Source organism: Streptopelia decaocto (assembly GCF_964273445.1).
Source record: "Streptopelia decaocto genome assembly, chromosome: 13".
NCBI lineage: Eukaryota > Metazoa > Chordata > Aves > Columbiformes > Columbidae > Streptopelia > Streptopelia decaocto.
In genome coordinates this window covers 2,303,857-2,327,579 of record NC_138668.1, presented here as the reverse complement: position 1 = coordinate 2,327,579, position 23,723 = coordinate 2,303,857, and the positions used below count along the sequence as shown (strand labels likewise).

The window sequence follows — 23,723 nt, the reverse complement described above, 5'->3', positions numbered from 1 at the left end:
GCTCAGTGGGTCTCTTGCACAGAGTATTTGCTCCTCTTTCCCCTCAAACTTTCCAGTTTTGTTCATCTTAAGCTCTGAGCCAGCTTCCATGCTGCTGAAATGCCCAGCGGTGCTTCTTCCCAAACTGTCGCATCTTGCACCCATCTCCGAGTACCAGAAAGGAGTAAATACAGCATAAAGTGGGGAACGAAGCGCAAGAAGACAAAACTCGAAACCATCCTAAGTCGGTGCCTGCATGATGACTGGTGTTGCACGTTACTTGCAGTTGACAGGGAGTCTGTGCTGGTGACCTGGACAGTTGCCTTCAGACATGAGCAGAGCATGTGCTCTTCAAACAGAAGGATGAGCTCCTTCCAGAGCCTGTGTGTGGTTTTGTATATACCACATGTGGGTAAAAAGGGCCCCGAGTATCACTGAATGGGTCTGGTGGGACATTCAGGCTGTTCAAAGCTGCTGGGTTTTGCACACACGTCTGCACCCTGTTGTAGGTGTTTGGGGAAGAGCTGGTTGGATGGGCGGGGGGTTTGGAGGGTGTGATGGGATGGTGCTTCCTTCTTCACGTGCTCACAGCTGAGGTTCGTGGTTGATGCTGCTCAAATGGAAGGGAGGTAATTTTGGGACCCCTGTGGCACTGGTCTTATTTTGTGGATCAGAAGCTGTTTTCTGTAATAGCCGATACCTTTGTGATTGCATATGGAAACCTTAGGAAAACTGGTTAAAACAGGGTGTCTGCGCCCTCGTCCCCTTCCCATGTGAGCAGCAGAGCAGTTCCTTGGCTGCAGGACTGAATTTGGCTCCCTGAGCTTGTCTGGCGTTTCACCAATGGCGCTGTGCAGCTCAGTGTATAGAGGGGTGTTTGAGGAGAAGCTGCGGCTGCCTGCACATTGGGAACCAGAGGGGAGAGAGGTGAGAGCTCGTTAGGGCTCCCTTGGGGTAGATGAATTAGTTAATGACTGTGCTGTGCTTTGAAAATGCAAATGCTGTGTCAGAGCTAAGTCTGATTATAATAATCAATCTTCCTTTTGAGAGGGTGCTGGAGATGGGGGTGGAGAGAGGGATGAGACTGGGGCTGAATTTTGAGATGGCAGATCTGAGTTTCTCATTAGGGCAACATGACGGCAGGAGCGTGGAGAGGCAGGAGGTGAATTCGGAAGGGCCCTTGTGAGCACCAGCGGCTCGTCGGTGGGCTGAAGTAAATTTTGTGATTTTGTTCCTTATGATTGTCCTGCCTGGGAAGGGATCGGCGGCCGCTCCTGCTTGTGAGCTGCTCCTGCTAATAGGAAAGACAGAAATGCCTCCTAAGCAGGATCCTCCGGGGATGGGAGCGAGAGCAGCGCGCTGCTCAGCGTCCGGCGCTGACAGCTCCTTCTCCCCTGGCGCTCCGTTCGTTTGTAGCAAGCGTTCCTAGTAATTACGCCTCTTAATTTAGGAGAGCGAGTGGGAGAAAGGAATATAAATTTGTGTATTAACTTTAGAGATTGGAAATAGGGCAAGCAAACCTTCTCTCTGGGAGATTATATTTGGAAATGAAATGGAATGACATTCGGTATAAACTTGAAAAATTGCTCTCTTTTTACTGCAACAGGAGGAGAAAAGCTGCAATCCAGACGGTACTGGAGAGAAGCAGAAGTCAGCATATGTCCATTTCCCAGTTTGTGTGTATCTTCAATAATATATATGCATGAGTACATTTTTAGGAAAGTGTTTGCTCAAAGGTTGCTTTTAGCCCTGTCTTCTCAGTGATAAAAGCACATCAAGTTTGTTACACATTGGATAACCTGTAGCGACTGGCAACTCTGATCCATCTCGGCTTTATCTTTAAAGAGAAAAAATTATTCAACCAAGTAGGAAATAGGTAGTTCTAAACCACTTTTTATTGAATCTCTGATTTCCTTTGGCTTTATTGCTTTTATTTTGCAATAGCATCACGGATTAATTTCCCCAAGAAAATGTGCCGACTAATCCTGGACTGCTTAGCCTGTTTCTAAACGACAGGTAATATTCTGGTTTGCAAGTATTGTGCTGTTTCTTTGAAGAAGAATGAAGTTCGCTGAGAAATGGGCTTAGTTCTCCCCGTGTGTGCTTCTCTGCACGTGTTTTGGGGAGCAGCTCATCGGTGTGTTGAGCACATGGAAGAGGTGATCGCGCTTTTGCTGAGCGGGATGATGGATGGAAGTGCTCAGCACGGTGTCTCACTACCTCGTGGTGTTGCCAGACACCCACATTAAGCTCACTGGTGTTTGCGTGTGTTTGATTTCTGTCTCGACACCAGATTTATAAGCTTGTAGACAACAGGAGGTGACCGCGCTTGCCATGCTCAGTGGGAAGAGCGGCAAATCCCATCCTTAGCCGCTGCGACATCCTTTGGCGAGAAGCACAAGCAGCATCACTGGAATAACCGGTGTCTCGAGCTCCCGGGGAACGGTAGTTTGGCTGTTTTCACACCTCAGCGTGTGGGTCATCGTCAGGGTCCCATTTCTCTGTTCTTGTCTGTTTTAGTGCACGCTCTTCCTTTACAAGTCTGCTTGATATTCGTACATTTAAATATTTATGTATTTAAATTGCTTCTTGAATTGTGTTGAGACTTGTAGTCAAACACAAGCTCTCAATTCAACTTTCCGTGCCGGCCCCATGCAGTTCAGTTCCTATTTATCTCTGCCTTTTAAAATCAGCTCTTTTGCTGAGGAAGGCCTTTCAAAGGATGTTGCATCAGCCCATTGTTAAATAAACCTTTAGACATTTATAATGGATTCAGCACTTCCTGCGTTTTACAGTTCCAAGGATGCTGAATGACGTACAGACACACTCCATCAGGGTAAGATTGCTGTATCAGCCCCTCACTAAAATGCACTCATTATTCAAATAATAGCTGTATGTCTCCAGCATGTGTTCTCTGCAATACGTGTACACGATGTGGGCGAATGAACCGCCTCCTTTTTTTCAACATGCAAACCCTAACATTAGCAGTGAGTTGAAATACTTCATATTTGAGTCCTTCACTACCCAAAAATGAGGCACCTGAACAGAGGTTTGGTTGTTACTTTAAGCAGTGTGTTAAAATTTTCAGAAGTTCATAACTGTGGTTTTGAAGGGTGACTGGTTTAACTCCGTCTCATTTTGAACATGGGGTGAGGGCGGTAGGTCAGTAGATGCTTTGGAAAGGTTTGTCTTCATGATTTGTCGCCAGTGTAAGCTGGGGAACAAGCTGTTGGAGAGCAGGGTAGGGGAAAGGGACCTGGGGGTCCTGGGGACAGCAGGGTGACCATGAGCCAGCACTGGGCCCTTGTGGCCAGGAAGCCAATGGTACCTGGGGTGGGTTAGAAGGGGGGGGTCAGTAGGTCAGAGAGGTTCTCCTGCCCCTCTGCTCTGCCCTGGGGAGACCACACCTGGAATATTGTGTCCAGTTGTGGCCCCTCAGTTCCAGCAGGACAGGGAACTGCTGGAGAGAGTCCAGCGCAGCCACCAAGATGCTGCAGGGAGTGGAGCATCTCCCGTGTGAGGAAAGGCTGAGGGAGCTGGGGCTCTGGAGCTGGACAAGAGGACACTGAGGGGGACTCATTCCTGGGGATCAATATGGAAAGGGGGAGTGTCAGGAGGATGGAGCCAGGCTCTTCTGGTGACAACCAGTGATAGGACAAGGGGCAATGGGTGCAAACTGGAACACAGGAGGTTCCACTTAAAGATGAGAAGAAACTTGTTCCTGGTGAGGGTGGCAGAGCCTGGCCCAGGCTGCCCAGGGGGTTGTGGAGTCTCCTTCTGTGCAGACATTCCAACCCGCCTGGACACCTTCCTGTGCAACCTCATCTGGGTGTTCCTGCTCCATGGGGGGATTGCACTGGATGAGCTTTCCAGGTCCCTTCCAGCCCCTGACATTCTGGGATTGTGTAACGCTGGAGCCCAGTGGGATCGAGCAGGAGGAACAGCAGGTCCGTGGCACTGCGGAGCCTCAGAGCACTTGTTTTGGGGGGGACAAATATGGGTCAGAAATGACAAATGCCAGGAATATAGTGAAAAAAATAAATCAGCGCTCTAAAGTTTTGTTTTTTCTGGCTGTCAGGAGATGAATTTATAATTTTATGCTTCTCCTGTCACCTCATATACCTTTAAGTAATTCCTACAGAAGAGAGAACCAGCAAGGAACATGTTTGTGAGGCTGCTGTGGGTGTTTGCCGTGTCATTACTGCTTGGAGGAGAACGACCATCTTGAAGTCCTGTCCAGGCGGGTTTAGAAGTACGGCTGGAAGGAGAACGAGGTTTCCTCTAATGAAACACTAGTGAAAATCTGTCCATGTCCTTCCTTCCTCTCTTTCTCAGTTTGTAAGTGATGTTGACAGTACCTATTTTGGAAAAAGTATTTGCATTTCATATTTTGGGGTACTTGTATCGTTGTGGAAGTGGACATTCTAAATTATTCGGTGTGCTGGATGTGTCCTAATCACTTTCTATTGAGAGCAGTAAAGCTGGATGGAAATTCAAGCTTATGAAGTGAGAGCAGAAAAGGTTTTGGGATAAACAGGTTCATTTTAGGTTGAGAGCAAGAGGCTTCAGTATATTCTGAGAAAAGAACATCACACAGTCAAAATGTTAAGTACCTGTTGATATGTTTTATTCACAAGTTGCGGGCTCTCATGTTACTCGTTACTCCAGCATCATAAAAGCCTTGGGTAGCTTGAAAAAAAGATAAATTAAAATAATAGCTTGGTTTCTTTCCAGGTTGCTGATGTGTTCTGTGCAGTGGGGCTGTCGCTGGGTCTGATCCTGGGTGATGTTAACACTGAAGCTCCTGCAGAAGCTGCAGGTACTTAGGTCCCTCTGGTGCAGTTTTGAGGATAAGAGATGCGGTGCTGTATTTCAGGACAATGTTCTCTCTCTGCTCTCGGTGCTGGTTAAAACAGCCAGATAACATAAAAGAGAGCTAAAGGATCCAAGCCTGACCTGGGTCATTCGGTGCTGAATGGGGGAACATGGCAATGAGCTGTAATTTGAGCAGCCCTTTACCCCTCTCTGCTGGGTAATGGCTTCTGCTAGTTTAATGTATTCAAAGTAATAAAAGTTTAACTCAGCCAGTTATATAGAATTATGGATAAAAATTGGGAGAGTTTAAGCAGGAATGTTGAGTTAGTCCAAAAAGCAGAAAATGCCCGCTGAAAGTGGTGTGTGGTGAGCAGGAGAGAATGGGACTGGAAATTAACTGAGGAAAAGGGATATGATGGGACTTGGGCAGAGAAAACAGCAAGAGGAGGTTGGCTATTCCTCTCCTCGTCCCTTCTCGAGGCCACTGGCAAAGGACAAGTGGACAGGAAGGGACAAACTGCCATCACGGCGAGACATTTCGTGTTTAACGCCTCGTCCTCAGAGCTCTCCTGAGGGGCTGTCAAAGGGAATGGGCTCAGTAACCTCAGTCACAGAATCCCAGAGTGTCAGGGGCTGAAGGGCCCTGGAAAGCTCATCCAGTGCAATCCCCCCATGGAGCAGGAACACCCAGCTGAGGTTACACAGGAAGGTGTCCAGGCGGGTTGGAATGTCTGCACAGAAGGAGACTCCACAACCCCCCTGGGCAGCCTGGGCCAGGCTCTGCCACCCTCACCGGGAACAAGTTTCTTCTCAAATTTAAGTGGAACCTCCTGTGTTCCAGTTTGCACCCATTGCCCCTTGTCCTGTCACTGGTTGTCACCAGAAGAGCCTGGCTCCATCCTCCTGACACTCCCCCTTTCCATATTGATCCCCAGGAATGAGTCCCCCCTCAGTGTCCTCTTGTCCAGCTCCAGAGCCCCAGCTCCCTCAGCCTTTCCTCACACGGGAGATGCTCCACTCCCTGCAGCATCTTGGTGGCTGCGCTGGACTCTCTCCAGCAGTTCCCTGTCCTCCCCACCTCTTAGGTTTGCACCAAGTGCTGAAAACTACGTAGAATATGGATTTGTATTTCTCCTATTACCGCCTTCCCGTTGCTTCTTCTCCTCATTCAGTGCTGCTGCTTCTTTCTCTTTTCTCTGCTTTCTGCTCTGACCGATGATGTGCAGAGCTGCAGTGCAGGTGGTGGCAATGCCAACGCAGCGCTTCGCCAAGGCTGCCCAGGGGCTGGTGAGATCGTGTGCTCCAGGCAAAACTTGCAAGTAAGAGGAAGCTTTTATCAGTGGATTTCTTATTTTTTGCTGTTTTCTTCATTCTTGTTTCACCAGGACCTGTTTGCTTAGACTGTGCTGCCTTTGGAAAATCAGAGTTGCATCCCAACAACAAGCCACTCTGTCTTATCTCAGCTAACTTTCTGTTTGCCCTGGAAAAGACATAAATAGCACTTTTAGTATCTTCTGTGAGACTGGCAGGGATATTTTCCTCACTGAAACCTAAACAATTAAAGGAAACAAGCTGCATATTTTAAATGAAATACTTAGTACCTTAACACGCCCCCCCTTTTTTTTTTTTAATAAGTGATTAACAAGGTTTTAATGGCAATAATTTTCTGTGGCATAAAGTTGTGCCTTGGCCTGAACTTTAAACTCTGCAGTGGTTTGAATCCTAGTTGAGGAAAGCTGGCCCGGGTCAACATTTAAGCGCTCAAGCCAGTTTCATCTCTAAAGACATCCCCATTCCCTCCTCCCTTCTCACCTCAGGCTCATCAAGTTTTCAGTCCAGCTTTGGTGCTTGAAAATTGGGAGGACACAGAAATGACATTAAAATGCCCTTACAGCCCCTGTGCCCTTCCCTGCTCATTCCCCTTCCATGGCTTCTTCTTAGACACCCAGCGGAATCTCATCACGTCGCTACCGAGCATCCCCGGCACTCATTTGTCACCGCTGTACATCAGGCGAGACCCGCGCTGGTGCTTTCCACGGCGGCATCTGCTTGAGCGCGTGTGCGGCCGCTCGCCCGTCTCCTTTTCCCGTTACACGCCCTATTCTTTTGCAGCCAACACAGGAGACCCCAGATCACAACAGCAAATTCCTCGCCCACCCCCTCCGCCCTCCCTTCTCCCCCGCGAAGGTGACCGTGATTTATCTGCTCGTGTCGCTGAGCAGGTGGCTGTTGGACTCAAGGCTGAACCTGCTTAGCTGATGATAAATAACATATTTACCAGCCCTTCCATCTTCAAGTGCTGTCCACACGCAGTCCAGAAGCAGCACAAAGCTCTGAAACAGCAAATACATCCAGGCTTCAGCGGGCGCGGGGAACGGGAGATATAATGAGTGTTTTCCTGCTAGAAGTAGATTGGAATTGAAGCCTGCTCCTCGTCCCAGTACCTTTTATTCACATTTCTGGAATGAACTGGTGCGTGTGCTTTATCCCCAGCCATCTGTGATGGGCTGAGCTGGGAGAGATAAGCTCAGTAATCAGAAAATTGAGGGAAGCATTTCTGGCTGTGATAATCTTATCAGGCAGCTAATATACATTAACATTCGTACAGCCTGATGATGCAGGTGGGCCTTTGCTTATTTTTTCCTTCCTGGGTGCCTTTTGACAGGCAGGAGGGGAACACAGGGGGAAATTCGGCTAAAACCTTTTTTGACCCCCGCTCTTCTGCTCCATCCCATGGTACCAGAAAGGGGAGGGAGAATAATCCAACCATCCTTTTCTGCCCGTTCCTGCTGCCGGTGCTGCCAGGCTCTGTCTTTTCTGGTGAGCCTGGAAGGGCAGAGAGGCTGTATGTCAAGCTGTCGGTTCTGGCTGAGCAATACGACTGCACGTGTCAATACGCTCCCCTTCCCTGTCAAACTGGGAGGGTCTGCCAGCTCGCTGTCTGCCGGCAGTTCGCCCTTGCAATGGGGTTTTGCTCTACAAGCCTAATGGGTGCTGTTGGAGGGAACGGTCTGTTCATGGGTTGTTTCCCTGATGCTGAGCACTCAACTCTCTGCAGTCAGAAGTTTTGCGTGTGTAATTAGGGCTGGTTTGCTTATTGGTTTCCTCCTGAGTGAAAAGTAGTTTCTGTCAATAGATTTATTAGGGGAATTAGTTGCCAGGTGCTAAAAGACAGATGACAAGATGAAATCCAAAATCTGGAGGAGGAGTGTGAAGGAGGTCTAAGCCGGGAGATGGTGCTGGAACAGAAGTTTGAGTGTCTCCGGGTAGTTTGTCTCTGCTTATACTTCATGATAAATCATTTTCTGAGAGGTTTAGAAACAAGTAACATATGTCGTTTATCAATCTGTGCACTGTCTTGATAGCTAAATTAGGGATACAGATTCCCGTAAGTCAGGGAGCCTGGGAATGGCAGAGTTTGGGTAGGAAGTTTTCTGTAAGTTTTTGAGGTACTTTTTTGCGAGTTCCTTCCCAAGCAATGCCAGAGGCAGAAAGTGTTGGTAATTGTTTGTTCCGCCAGAGCTACCTGAGCCGCCGGAGCCAGAAGTGTATATTGTAAAGCGCTGGAAATATTCCCCAGTCTTTCGGATTCAATGTATGTGTCTCAGAGTTGTGCTGGACAAGACAGCGTAATCCCGTGGTTCGGTTCATTTCTTCTGGGGAAGAACTGAAGCTAAATGAGGTTGAACTGTCAATACTGAATCTTGGGTACCAGCGAGCTCCTAACACCACACAGATAATTCTCTGCATCCCGTTACCCATGGGGGACAGGTTGGGGAAGTATCTGGAAGAGAAGCAGAAGCTCTGCTTAGAAACGATCAACTTGCTGTGCCACATCTACCTTGTTGGGGAAGGCAAAAGGGATTGCAAAGGGAACCAGGCTTAACTGAGGTTTTGACACTCAACACATGAGGAGTTGTGCTTCACATCGGTATCCTGAGAAAGGTCTGAACTGTGCAGAACATCATGATCTCCTTCTCCCTTTGCTGTTCACGTGTCCCCCTTATTAGTACTGAAGGAACTAATGGCTTTTCTCCTCTGCAGCTGGAGGTGGAGATGAAGGTCCTGAAGTCTCAAGAGTGCACAGCTGAGCAAAGTACCGTCATCACCAAGGAGGAGGTGGACACACTCAGGTAGGCAGAGCAGTCGGAAGGCTGAGAAGGTTCTGCTATTTTCAGTGGAACTAATGGAAAGGGAGATGCCCGGGGTGGTTCCGCTGCCTGTTTGGGTTATTGCCACCTCGTGGTAGAGCAGCAGGTACAGGACCACACCGTGCTACAATGCGTGAAAAAGTATGTGTGTATAGATTGCCTGTGTCCATAGGGTGCCTGCTATTCCTGGAGCAGCATCAGGACGTGTTCTCCTTGTCTTTCTGAAGTAGGATGTTCTTCTCCTGAGCGTGCTTTTACTTCCCAACCAGCTTTTATGGATGTGAGAAATCCATGAAGCATTAACAGAAAGCCTCAGCCCCTGATTTTTCCATCTTTTGGGGGTCTGCAGGCTCTTCTCTTTTAATGTCTGGGGTCTCTTGCGTTCAGTTTATTTATAAGATGGGTTCCTGTGTCACTATTCCCGCTGCTGAATTTCTTTCCTGTGGAAACAGCATTGCTGTTTGTTTCTTATTTTGACCAAATCTCGACTGTAAACACAGGATGTTGGCATGTGTGTAAAGAGGTTTAGAATCCAGCTTTTGTAAAACCAATGTGGGTGTAGCGCTGGAGATAAAAGAGGGACGTTTCCCCTGGCGCATTGCTGCAGATGGCAGGGGGGTACCCCTTGTGATTCCAGTGAAAGGGAAGTTACAGAACAGCATTTCAGCAGAGGATACATGAGCGTTTACAAAAGGTACAGTGAAGCTAGACAACCTTTACATGTATTTATTAAAGCATTTACAGCTTCCATTCCAAAGCGGGTGACACAAGAAATACCAAGCGCAGAAAAGTTCGTCTGTTTCTGAATGTTTAATAAAGTTCCTTTTATTTAAACTGCACAAATCAGATCTTGACAGGCCCAGCTTTTTTATTCTCAGCTGATATAAGACTTTGGCTGGGGTTTTGTTTCTTAATTCTTTTATATTTTCAGCTCCATCACTATAAAGCGTTACGGCCTCTTATGACTGAAAGCAAGGTGTTGCAGCAAGCAGAATCTTGCAGAAAGCAGAAATGACTGGCCTGTACATGATGATTTTGCTCTTGTGCTTTCCCTCTGGAGCTTGTTCTCGGCTTTGAAAGCCCAGCTCTGCAGCAAAGGGAGGTATTTGAAAACAACACATGTTCAGCTGAGCTGCTGCGTTACGTTTTCGGGCTGTACACCTAATCTTAGGGACTTACTCCTGGAGTGTAGCTCCCTCAGGGTGATGTAGCACTTCTGCAAACCCAAGACATATATCTCCCTTTTTTCACTGTATCATATGTTTGAGTTCTGATAGAGGGTAGTATGCTATGGCTTCCCTTTTTCAGCGGGATAAACCTGTCTCCCCCTGCTTTTGTGTATTGTGGATGTTTGTTTGACCTGAGCTCATGCAGGTTTTCCGTTTGCTAGGGCACACTAGACCCTCTCCAAGCCGACGTTTAGACAGCTGCAGGAGCGCTCACCACCTCCTCAGCAACATTGAGCCCGTTGCTCCTGATTAATATTAGACTGTCTATCAGTAAACCAGCATCCTCCTTGCTGTCTTTTGGGAGCTGAAGGGTTTCAGAGCATTTCTACGCTATCTCCTCGGTCTCTCCCTCCCTGGGTTGCTGTAGGCTGCAGCACCTTTTCATGTAGGAGATGTTCGGTCTGTTTTCACCTCCAAGACTCATTATTCTGTGTTTATCGTCACTGAGCAGTGTTTGCCATCTATTAACCGAGCAGCTTCAGGAGCAGCGTGTGCAGGGGGACACAGCTGGATTGCCACACAGTCCAGGCCGCTTCACACTGCGCAAGGCTCTGGGCGGCGGGGATGGAGATGTCTGGCTTTGCCCTGAATTAAAACTTAATTCCTGGGCAGGGATGAGTGGATCTCATGAGTTCCTGCTTGTTATGGGGTCGTGGTGTTAGGTTTTGCACAAAGTTAGCCCTGAAACCCTCTACAGAATGTTTTTATTTGCTGTATTTTTTTTTTCTTTTAAGGAATTTCTTTGATTACTAATCTCATCTCTCTCCTCCTTCCATGAAATTGTGTCAAAGCCTCCACACAAAGTACAACAGAAGCACAGGCCTGTGCCCAGTAAAGCTGCTGGTGGCGCTGAGCTGTTCCCCAGTGACGAGCCGAACACCAAAAGCTTCTTTCAGCAACAGGCTAAGCTGCTGCACTTGTTTCCTGATGCTCCACTCCCCTCAGCATCTTGGTGGCTGCGCTGGACTCTCTCCAGCAGTTCCCTGTCCTGCTGGAACTATTGAGGGAGGTGTTTGCATTTCTGTGGTTACTGTGGTCTTTGGGATCCCGTTAACCCACAGTCCGGTGCGGCTGCTCTCCTGGCTGAGCGCAGCCTCTCCGGCCGGCTGCCGTCGTGAGGGAATGTCAGAAATGGAGGAGGAGCAGCAGGAGCCGGTGGGGGGGAAGGTGCAGAGCAGGGCTGGGCTCTGAGCCCCCAGGGGTTTCCATATCCACCCCGTGGTTACAATCTAACATCTGAAAACAAAAGCAGGAGAGACACAAAGGAGGGAAAAAAAATCCATATTAATCCTTTGAATCTGTATTCACCTCCTGTGAGTGAATGAGAGCTTTTAAAAATATATCTTTTGTCTCATTTTTCTTTAGTATGGAAAGTAAATTTTCAGCCAGAAACTTGAAAGACTTTATCAGTTTTTCCTCCTTCTCTCGAGAACAAAGTGCTCTTTCGTCAGACCTTTTATAACTTTAAATGTGAAACTCTCTCCCAGCATCATCGTTTCTGAAGAGACTATAAAAGGCAGCGCTAATGCTGCCATTTCTCACACTTTCGCTGCTCCCTCTGAAATCATATTTGTTTATATTCTGCGGATCTTACGAAAAGAAGCAGTGGCCGCGCTGTTGAGTTCGTGCCCTGTGGGGTATATAGCAGAGCAGAGAGCATTTAGGTGTTAGCACCTTTTAGAGGGAAGGTGATAACTGTGCAGAAACTCGTATTTCAGACCCTATAAATAAAAGTAATATATTTAAAAAGAACTTCACTAAAGAATTAAGTGGCAACAGCTGAAGGACCTTTTCAGCTGGAACAAATCTGAACTTTTTCTTTCTGCTGTCAAACTGCAACCCCAGTAAATCCTAAATGTTTTCTGTGATTTAGTGACTGGGTAGAGTTACAGTAATTCAAAAGAAATTCATGTCCTTGCCAATGCCTATTAGTCACACTTGCTGGAATTCGGTTTGCTCTGCTCCTAACACCATCTCAATGCCATCTGGATCCCTTAATAGCATCTTCCCAACACGTACATTTTCTGCTCCATTCAATAGGTTCCTGTTCAGCAACAGCTTTTCCGCATGGCCATGTCCTCTTCACAGATGGGGCCTCCGTGAGACATGTCCTCTTTGGCGATATCTACGGCAATCACATAGCACGTCTGGGAACATTAAAAGCAAATAGAAGAAAGATATAGGGCTGGTGGTGGGGAGTTGTCAATGATTAACTTGACTGAAATGCTCTGGATGGAGAGAGACTTTTGGAAGTGCCAAGATGCTGTTGAAAATCAGATTCCCCTCTTCTTCCTTCGTAAAATAGGAGCAGCCCGGCCTTTCTCTCTAGCAGCCATCGCTTACCATCTGAGCGCGTTTTGGGCAGACTGAACCACGGTGGGACGTCTCTTCATTCTCTCAAGTGTCATTTCAGGACACCCGAGGCTCTAGGGTTGTTATTTTTCCTCTTGTTGCCTCTTGAATTTGGGACAGTGAAACATGCAGTGGAGGCAATATGTTATAAATCTCAGCTTTTAAAAGTGGGAAAATCCACAAGTCTGAGCAAATGCCAATGACTCTGTATTCTTGCACTGAATTTGATCTTGTGACAGGCTGCAGAGGTGGCTTCAATTTACCTTGTGCCCATGGAGCCTTTGGGCTAAGCTGTCAGTAGCTGATGAAGGAAAAGTCTTCCAGAAATACAAAGAGATTTTTGCCAGAGTTTAAATATTTTCATGTTTTCAGACCCCTGTATGGAGAAGAAGTTGGTAAATTTTCCATAAAGGAATCCAAATGATTTTTCCCTGTATCACAAAACTTGAGGACGGTGTCAGCGTTGCCGGAAGTGACTGATGTTTCTTCACTCCTCGTGCTGCAAGTCCACTCTTAAAATGGGCACCAGCGTTTGTTCCGGGCCAAACGTTAAGATGATTGATGGTTGTGCTGTACCCAGATGTTCCTGTACTCTGCTTTTTGTGCTTCTCACGGGAATTTATTGTGGATTGTTCTCCCTACCTGAAAGAAACTCCCATACGTAACAAGTTGAGGTGTGCAAATCGATGATAAAATAGCATCACATAACTTATGCCGGTGTCCCTGGACAGAGAGAGCACAAGGTGCAACGCGCACTGGGTTGGCGTTTGCGGGTGCTGGCGTATCCAGAAGCAGTACACAGTACACAGTTGGCCCTGTACCTGAGTTTATATAAATAAAAAAATTGGAGTGCCAAGCAAGTAAATATTTTTCAATATTTGACTGCCGTATCTTAACCACCAGCTGCAAATGCTTTGCTGTGTTTATATATAGATAGGATTTCCCTTGCTTCTCTCTCTGTGCCATTGGGAAGAGTTCCCCAGGGCTGGAAAGCAAAGCTAGAATAGCACAAACTGTTTGCTAATGGTTCTTAGTGCTTTCCCGCTGGAGAACCAGGACACTTAACAGTGTTAAAAATAGGTTAGGAGAGGGCTAAGTCCTAAAAGCCTCTGTGGTTCACACAGGTTACAGCGATGTTCCTGGTCCTCAGCGCGGGGAGAGCGGCGCGTCCCGTGGCTGATGGAGAAGAGCCGAGCGTGGGAGCTGCCGTGTCCCGGGCCCAGCGCATCCCCAGCGCTGCCTCTGGGCTGCGGAGATGCTGAGGGGTCTGGAGCAGCTTTTGTCTGAGCAAAGACTCGGGGAGCCGGGGCTGTTCAGCCTGGAGGAGAGAAGCTCAGAGGGGATTTTACCATTGCTGATAAATATCTCAAGGGTGGGTGTCAAGCGGATGGACCAGATGCTGTTCAGTGGTGCCCAATGACAGGGTGAGGGGCAACGGGCACAGACTGAAGCACAGGAGGGTCCATCTAAATATGAGGAGAAACTTCTTTACTTTGCGGTGCCAGAGCCTGGCCCAGGCTGCCCAGAGAGGTTGTGGAGTCTCCTTCTCTGAGACATTCAAACCCATGTGGACACCTTCCTGTGTGATCTACTCTAGCTGTACCTGCTTCAGCAGGTGGGTTGGACTGGATGATCCCCAGAGGTCTCTTCAACCCAAGCACTCCGTGATTCGGGAAGGAGGGTCCCCAGAGCTGGGGTGCTGGGGTGGGACATGTGTCTGAGAGATGAGCCCGAGGACAGGCCGCGAACTTGAGCTGCGCTCACAGGTGCTCTTGATGTGCTGCCAGTCGCAAAATACCTGGTACGGCTACGTACGAGTGCCCTGGGCTTTGAATCACTGCCCTTTCTCCAATGAGGCACAAAGGGCACAAACAAGTTATTAAATCTTAAAATTGCAGGCTGAGGGGAGACTGTACTGCCGTCTGCAACTGCCTGAAAGGAGCTTGGAGCATGGAGGGGTTGGTCTCTTCTCCCAAGTAGCAAGTGATAGGATGAGAGGAAACAGCCTCAAGTTGAACCAGGGGAGGTTTAGGTTGGATATCAGGAAAAAATTCTTCCCGGGAAGGGCTGTCGGGCATTGAACAGGCTGCCCAGGGCAGCGGTGGAGTCACCATCCCTGGAGGGGTTTAAAAGGCGTTTAGACGAGGTTCTTATGGACATGGTTTAGTGCTGGAGTTGAGTTATGGTTGGACTCGATGATCCTGAGGGTCTCTTCCAACTGAAATGATTCTATGATGCTCTGAAATAGCACAAAAATGTAACCACTTAACACCCCCCGTTACAGCTCACTTGTGTGTTGGATCTTCGTGTTTTCTGGTGGCTGCTACAAGAGATTCTTAAAGGGCTAAGAGGCCTGAGCTTAAACCTCTGCATGGAGAGAAGTTCTGCAGGCAGATAACGGCAACATCGCAGCTTATTTGGGTGGCTGGATGGGGAGAAATTTGTTCTAAATTAATATTTAGCGTGTCAAGTATGGACAAAGTACCGACGAGAGTCCGTGTCTGGCTCTGACCTTTCAGTAGCCGCTGCGCTGTTGTTCCTTGGAGAGAAACGTTGCTCTTCTTGTGGCCTCTTCTGCAACCCATTTAGAAACACGCTGTTAAAAGCATTAATTCCATTTTGAATTTCCATTTTTTCCGACCTTTCCAGTCTCTTGCTTCTTCAGCATCCTCCAGCCCAGCTAGTTTGTGTCTTCTGGAGATCACTGATGATCTTTTGTAATGGCCCGGACAGTGCTAAGAGCCGCTCCTTGGCATGTTAGAAGCTTCCGAGAGTGAAAAAAGGTGGTATTTTATAATATCTGAAAATTACCAGCAGGGGTCGGGCTTACAAATAATATAAGCAATTCAAGCTGCATATTCATAAAGGAGACATTTCTGTGCTGAACATGCTGGAGGTCAACCAGCTTCTATGGAGAAGTTTGTAACTTTTGCCCACTGAAGAGGAGAAACAAGTTCTTCATTGTACCTGAGATTTCTGTTGCACAATTTGGGGGTAATGGCAGATGGGTGCATTGTTTTTTGTCACGGTACAAGGATTCTCAGCTTAATTTTAGGTCATTTAGAAGCGAGGATTATCAAGCAAGATAATTAATTTTTAAAAATGTTCTGGAGAAAGATCCTCATTAAAAAAATGAATGCAAACAGCAGCGTTAATATGTATTAGTTGCACAGTTAATAACGTGCAGGGCAAGGTTCTTGTCTTATTCCACCAGACTCAAGTTTCTCTGTGACCTTTGGCTCAAAGCTTTTCAAAAGGCCAAATATGTTATATTGACCATATAGGCCTGAGCCTTCTAAAATGGCTCTTATTGCAAACTTGTCCAATGCAAAGAGGAGTTTGTGTGGAGTGAGATTTGATGAAACATGAACTTCTTGAGCATACCAGACTGTTCAGAGGTTCAGAAGAATCTGATGATGCTGCTTGAGGTGGGAAACGAAGTTGTATGTCAGGAATTGCAAAACCTGTGTGCTAAGAAAAAATGCCTCTACTTTTATTCCCACAATAGTGAGCTCCCAATGAGCCGTTGTCACTCAAGAAAGAGACCTTACGTTATTGTGAAGCTTTCTAAACATATCAGGTAAAGTTCAGTAATGAAAAACACAAATTGAATTCTAGGGATTATCAGAAAAGAAGCTGAGAACAGAACAGAAAGGCTCGTTATACCCCCAGATACGTCTGAGTACTGTTTGTAGTTCTAGCTTTTCTCATAGCAAAAAGTCTTCGGAAAACTTGAAGAAGAACGAGGAAGCGCAATAAAGATCAGAAATATGGAAAATCCTTGGTGTGAGGAAAAATTAAATGGAGATTCTTCAGGAAATAACAGAGGAGGCCTGTACAGTGGTATGAAGAGGGGAATATGGGGCAATTATTCACAACTTTTCACAGCAGCACTAACAGGCGCTTGGTGAAATAATCACATATGAAGTATAAACCAAAATGAACTAATTTTTCATACAGCACATAATTAAATTGTGGAACTTACTGCCAAGCAGTGTTGTGAAGGCCAAAAGTATAAATCAGATCAAAAAGAGATTTGATGCACTCGTGGAGATTTTAGCTGTTGGTGATTATTAAACATGACGGTCTAGACTCACTCTCTGGTTCAGGAAGTTTTGCTTTATATTCAAATTGTGTATTTTCAATATACTTCTAAAAATTATTTTCATCATGCAAGCTTGTATCTTCTAGTCATATATCTTAACTGCCTCATTATTATAGCTTTGTGATACTGAATACGGGAATAATCCGATCTAGCGTGTGATGTCATGTTTTACTTGCTTATTTGTGCAGGGACACAGTGTCTATTCACTTTCCCTTCTTCTCCAGGCTGAAAATTGAGGAGCTGGAAGCTGAACGCAGCAAGCTGGAAGAGGAGAACAGATCCCTGGAGATGAAACTGGAGAAGCTGACTGTGCAGGTAGGAAATGTGGAGGTGCCGAGCATCCTGACGGCCTGAGCTGGTCCGTGTGCCCCAGCTGTTCTGCCAGATGTGCCAGAATTCTCACAGCTTCACTTCCTGCAACCCAGGCAAAGCATTTTGCAGAACCTGTGCGAACCGCATCCGCACACCTGTCTCTCTGACCGTGTTACTGGGGTGTTTGGATGTCAGATGCAATCACACAAATGCAGTTGTCTCTTTAGATTCCTTTACCTAGAACCTCTTCTTCTTGGAGCCTCAAAAACTGTTCCGTTTTAAATAACTCCACTATCGTAAGTTGTCTGTTGGACATTATTCCTGCCAAAGCAGGAGTGTAGACAGAGCTTAGCAGCACAGAGAAGATAGGAAAATTTGAGCTGCATTCATACTCAAGGCCCCACTGCTGCCATGAGCGCTGGAGACAGAGACCACTGGATTGTGGCCTTGTTAGGTTGGAGTTCTCCAAGCCAGGAAGCATCAGTGCTGTGGGGATGACCCAGCAGCATCTCCAGACCACAGACACCGAGAGACGGGAGGTATGGAGTCAGAAGGAAGCAAGGGTGTGTTTCTTTTGCCATTTTACCTTTTCCCGAGGTAGGTCTGTCTTATATGCAGAAGGTGTTGAGCTCTTCACTGGGTGAAGTGCCACCCTGCCCTGTCTGCTCAGCCACTTTCCTCTGGGAGCAGCTTTCCCAGGGGCACGAGACTTGCTTCCAGCTTTTATAGTGTTTCCTGTTTGAAAGGTGTTGGAGCAAACAAGAACCTGAGTCTCTTTGTTTAATCAAAGCCCATCCTGCAACGAACAGTGTTATCTCTCACTTCTGTTCTCTCCGATACGCCGAACAATTCAGCATTGTAGCCTTTCATTCTCTTAATTTTGCTTTCTTTGTCTCTTATTTCTTTTTTTTCCATTTTTGTGTAAATTGCTTCATGGTAGAAAACCTGCAGGTTTTAAATTACTCACACTTCAGACAGACCATTGATTTTATCTTGACACCTATTAGAGGCAGATCAAATTTATTTATTTATTTATTTATTTTCTTACCGATTCCTAGAGACAGGGGAGGTGACAGCTTTGATAAAGCAGGGAGCTAAGAGCAGCTGAGCAGCTCTGCTGAGCCACGTTTAGTGTGAAACCTGTCACCTGGCGCTCCTTTAATTGGGTTTCAGTCATCAGGAGGAGACGAAAGCTTTGGGCTGGTGTTTGGATGCTCAGGTCTCCAGCAAACACAACAGCAGCTTTGGTTTCAGAGCAGATTACAACTCACTCAGGTCACATTTAATCTGCCAGTGTTGTTTTAGGATGACTGCTGGCTTGCCAGCAAGGCCTGACCGGAGGAATTCCCTGTTTCCTTCATGATGTCTAAAGACGCTCCGCTTTGTTCATACTGCCCTTGGGATGCCAAAACACCAGGCTTTTCAAATGGCACATTCAGAGAGGAAAGGTCCAAAGTCTTCAGTGTTGTCTTGCTAATTGTCTGTCTTCTGCTCCTCGGCAGAGAAGATCAGCAGCAGCTACAGTTTGGATAGCGGAGCTTTCACAGGGTAGAAAAGCTACGGTGATAGGAACAAGATGGGCCCTTCACACAGCGGTAAAGCTACTGTACGGTAGGGCTTGTGCTGTTCACCAAAAAGGCTTTGAAAGCCCGTCATGGCATCCCATGACCTGTCTCATTAAATGTGCTCGCTGTTTGGATGCAGTTTTTGTGCACGTCAGAGCTTTGTGGAGGGAGAACAGGAAGATAGAGCAAGGTAGAAATTGTACGGAGAGGATGAGATGTCGTGTAGGTGTGGGAAAAGGAAGGTGGTCACCTGGTTTGGCAGGTCTAGGGAAGAGAAATCTGCCAGTCCCCCAAAAAGCTGCTTAGTGAGGTGAGTGAGGGTATTCGGGCTCTTCCATCTGTTATGGCGAGGCCATGGCTTTAATTCTTTCTTTAACAATAAGCAGCTCCCTTTCCTTAGCTCCTCACTTTACTTGTGTCTCAGAGGACTGGCTGCCAAAAGCAGTTTCTCCAAAAGGGGAGGAGTAGAGGAGAGAGCATAAATGTAGCAAAATGAAAGCTGAATGCCAACATGTCCATATTGATCAGCGTGTGCCCACCTGGATGCTCCAGATCTCACAACTCACAGGGCAGAACATTTGTTTAGTCACCTTGAGAATCAAATATCTTGACAGGCCAAGCTTGGAATGACTTGTTTTCTAAAAACATTGGAAGAAGGTTCATTATGGTTGGAACTCGCTAAATTAAGGATAAGCTTAGAAATTCACCTCTTCTATCAGTGCTGAGCAAATACAGGGAAAATACTGTTATACACTCAGATCAGGTCACTGAAATGTTGCTAGTTTGACTTGTTATTTATTCCTATCTCTGAAAGAAATCACTGGGAAATGGTGGGTTAAAATTAACTTTATCAGAAAGGAAAAAAAGGCAAGACAAACTTCACATACAGAAATCACAGGAATAATGTACTGAACAGAGGGATGACTGAAATTACAAACATGGGAAAAGGACGGCGTCAAATCAAATAAAGGTGTAGGAGAAAGTAGGGGTGTCATTAAACAAGGTCGGATGAGGGTGATTTCTGACAAATCTTCGTCCACGGCTCCTTCTTTTTAAAAACAAAACCTCAGAATTTCTGGAATTGTATCTACTAAATGAAAGATACATAGGAGGAGTGTATTAAAGTTGTGAATTTGGAAGAGACGGGATGTAGAACTAAGGCTTTGGTTGCTTTACACTGGACTGCAGCCTGTTGAGTTCACAGAGCTGTGTGCGGCGAACGAAATGCAGGGAGATACAGCTAATATTTGGTAACTAAAAATGTCAATGTTTGGCCGTATTGATGTGTGGAAAGGAGTAAAGCTTCAAAAATGTTTGCTTCTCGTATCCTTTGGTATCCGAGTGCTGGCAGATGACTTTTGCTCATCTCTGCTTGGGCTGCTGGCACCGGTAACCGGTTGGTGAACCGCAGGACGCTGACGGACTGGCCAGAGGGCAAGCGAGCACACGGAAAGGTGCTTTTGTGTGTGATTCACGCTCCCTGAGCCCGGTATTAGCAAATAAAGAAACTGAGATAATGATAGCGATCCGCAGCAGTGTACGTAACACCTGACATCTCTTTGTATTCTGTGCTTGCGTGGGGACAGCTTGAATTACAGCTGAGGGCACTTTCCAGCCCCACACACCCCTTCTTCCAAAGCCCCTTGGCTCGTGACACCAGGCTGCAGGCTGCATTGATTTTCCTTCACTGGTATAAAGACTTTAGCATGGATGTTACTCACCGGTCAGGTCTTTACTGCTGATAAAAACCTCACATTACAAAAACACCAGAAATGCGGGGTCTGTAGAGAAATGACACCCTGCTGAGTGTGCATCCCCATCCCCCAGGACATTTTGTTAAGAAAAACATATAAAGTGTGGCTTAGGAGAAGGATTCAAATAATATATAAAAAGAGCAGTTTTAACCAGATAATTTTATCTCCTCTTCTCTCCCCGTCTTTCTTTCGACGAAGCGAAAAAGGCTTCCAGGAAAGCAAACGCACAGTTACTGCTTGGCCTGGGGTGGGCTGAGATTTCCGTGAAAGATCTGGTTTGTTTAGTTGTCTGAAATGACCGTCTGCCCCGAGCTGCTGGTGGGAAAACACAACCCGATGCCAAGAACGAAGAGAGACTGATCAAATCAGTGCTTCTTGGCTAAAGTGGGAGGCAAGAGTTGTGAGGAGTGTTCAATTAGCAATTCTGCCTGCCAGGAGCCGTGTGTTTACAGGCAGCCGGGCGGGTGTGAAGTGTTCCTTATGCAAATCCCGCTCTCCTGCTTTTCCTGCTCTCTTCTGCTCTTGGAGCTGAAGGAGAAGAGATTCTTCAAGTTTGGCTGCTTCTAGAAAGATTGATTAAAATCAGCTGCAGTTTGACTTAATTGGATCCATATGCTTGGAGGGGGAGCAGGACTAGTTAGAGATCCTCGTCATTAGTTCACAGCTGGTTGGTGAGAGAAACGAAACTCCAGTTAGAGTTGAGATAAGTGGATCTGTAATAAAAGGCAAGGAGATGATGTTTGTTACGCTGACTTTGGGCTTGAAAATCACCTCTAGTCCACCAGCCAAGGTAGCAGCCTAATCCTTTTGAGCGTATGCCTGTTTATTAATGAGGATGAGTGGAATGAATCTTTATTTTCTTGCTTGTTTATGAGTGAAAGGAGTCACCTGTGGATGCTGGTAGTCAAGGAAACATGAGCATGGTCACAGAAAGCCGGCAGAGCATCCCAGGGACCAGGTGAGACCCTACAACGGTAGTTTGGCTCATTTGGCACAAACTCTACACTGATCAACTTTGAGTGTGATGCCCCTGGTCACAACAGTAACTGTGTTTGAGTTCTTCTGCCAGTCAGTAACATGATAGCAACACTTATTAAAATGCACTATTATTCATACATATGGAAATATTGAGGTTCTTTTCTCCATTATCTCAGAGAGCTCAGAAAGAGGTGACTGGATACATGGTATGGGGACGGTCATCAGAATATTTTCCCCAGCCAGAACCTGGTATTTTGCTGTCTGAAAAGACTGATTCCCCATTGCAGTGTCCATGGGGGAACTGGCTGGGAAAAACACCTCCCACAAGGTATTTGGGGGGATCTTTTCATGACTTTATTGACGTGTTTTGAGGTGTTCATTAATGCATGTGCAGTAGTTTCTTTCCAAATGTCTAACTTTCCTATTGTTATCATCCATTTTACAATTTCAGATATCAATCTGCTTAAATTAAATCTTAGTTTCTTCCAGGCTTAAAATTGATTATTTTTGCACAAATCAAAGCGTGAACCACTCGCCCGCTTTGGTGACAGTTGCGTCGTAGCTGTAACTATTTGAAGATAAGAAATAAGCAAGTTCTGCAAGCAGACTTTTTTTTTTTTTTTTGGTAAAAGTAGCTGATGTGATGGATAAATTTAGGTACAAATAGAGGGGTGTCTGAAAATGTGTCCTGTTTGTCTACTTTAGGTCATTTTATTTGGCTCGCCTTGGCTACCATGGACTTGTTGGTCCCACCAGGGCTCTGCAGGGAGCTGCGGTCTCTGTTGAGCTCTCCAGGAGCCAAGTGGATGATGAAGGTGCTGGAGCATCCTGAGTGCCCTCATGTTTCTTTTTCCCCTTATCTCTGCAGTCTGTGCGGTTGGGCCGGTCTCCCTGTTATCCTCGCACTGCGTGTGGAGGGACTAACGGAACATCGGAGCTGTACCCCAAGCACAGATTCCTCAGGGACAGGGAACGTTTCTCCTCTTTAAGCATTAATGACTCATTTTATCATTAGGACTTTGGCGGCCAGGCAGCAACTGGCTTGGAGTTAAGAGCCCACGGCGAAGTTGAGGTCATTTAGCAGTCTAACTGTTCATTATGTGATCAGTGAAGAATGATGAATGAATCATTTACACTGTTACAAAACTTAAAGGGACATCGTCAACCTTTCAAGGTTCCCTAATTGACCTCTCAAATGCTCACAAGTCTTCTTCCCGGATTATCTCCATGCTTTCCCTATCAGATACTTCTTGGCCTTTTTCCTTCATCTCTGCATCCTGTGGTCCACATCAGCCTCTGTGGCACAGCTTGTCCGCGCAGAAAAACTCAGGTGGTCAAGTTCGGCCTTTTTTGGTTTTTCCCCCCCAAAAAAAAATGGGGCGTCTTCTTTATACAGGTTTCAGCAAACCTCTTGGCATCTCTTCAGGCAGGTATAACTTTTGGCAAGTTGTAGGGACAAATGTATGGGTTTCATAGGGATTTAATTACAAGATAGAGTAGCTGAGAGCACACAGCTGGAGATGCTTTAAAAGGAAGGGGAAGCGGCCCGAGGAGTGAAGGTCCAGGTCTGCAGAAGGTTGTGTCATCTCCTGTCACAGCGCCTGGCTCACCCAGTGCATGGAGTTTCACAGGAGCACGTGGGGGTGGATGCGGAACAGAGCGGTTTGGGATCCTTTCCACAGACTCCTGGATTTTGTCAGCAATGAGCTCATCAGGCAAAGATGATCTTAACATTTCACGGGTGTAACAAGTCTGTACTGATATAGGGAAGCGTGTATCTGCTCAGTGTATCTCTGGTGGTCACAGTGAGCTGCTACGGGTACGCGTGCTGAAGTGCTGCCCAAATGGATGTGAGGGAAAAGAACTTTGTCTGTAATATGCTTATAAATTGTACTGAAAGGATGTTATTTGGGAGAAAGCATCGGGTATCTTGTGCCACGTGGGTTAGGGGCTGCAGAAGCTCCCAGAACCGGTGTGTAATGGAAGGAGTGTAGCACCTGCAGCTCTCCAAGCCTCGAGGACTACATGACACTCAATTAGCTGGGGCTATGCAAATATTTGTACGTGTTAATTCTGAATACATCACATTTATTAGAACTAACAGGAATTAGAAGCGTTCTGTGGGAGCAGAGAGGAGAAGTATAAACATGTCATCAAGTTGTAGATTTGTCGTTAGGTGGTTCAAGGAGAAGTTGAGTCTTGGTCTCAGTGGCCCTGATAAATGTGACGTGCAAAATGGATGTCACATAAAACAAGGACACACACAGCACAGACTCGCTAATGTTTGTTAACATCAGGGACCAGGAGTGCGTAGATTCACATTTGCGCAGGGAAATTTCACCAACATGCCCTTTAAAAAAAATCTTTTTTAAGGAATTTGCACATGGAATATTAAACACCTGAAGCAGCATGCTTCATGCAGCACCTTTCTTGAAGTTCTGCAGAAACTGATTAACATTTGCATAATACATTTAACACAAAAA

At 46.4% G+C, this 23,723-nt stretch overlaps 1 protein-coding gene across 1 annotated transcript in view; it reads left to right on the top strand.

The window, feature by feature from the left end:
• MAD1L1 (mitotic arrest deficient 1 like 1) overlaps positions 1–23,723 on the top strand; it is a 305,040-nt gene that overhangs the window by 171,964 nt on the left and 109,353 nt on the right. Inside the window, exons 15-16 of the mRNA XM_082064189.1 lie at positions 8,839–8,927; positions 16,856–16,946. Of these exons, the coding sequence (XP_081920315.1) occupies positions 8,839–8,927; positions 16,856–16,946 (180 nt within the window). The remainder of the gene's footprint in view (positions 1–8,838; positions 8,928–16,855; positions 16,947–23,723) is intronic.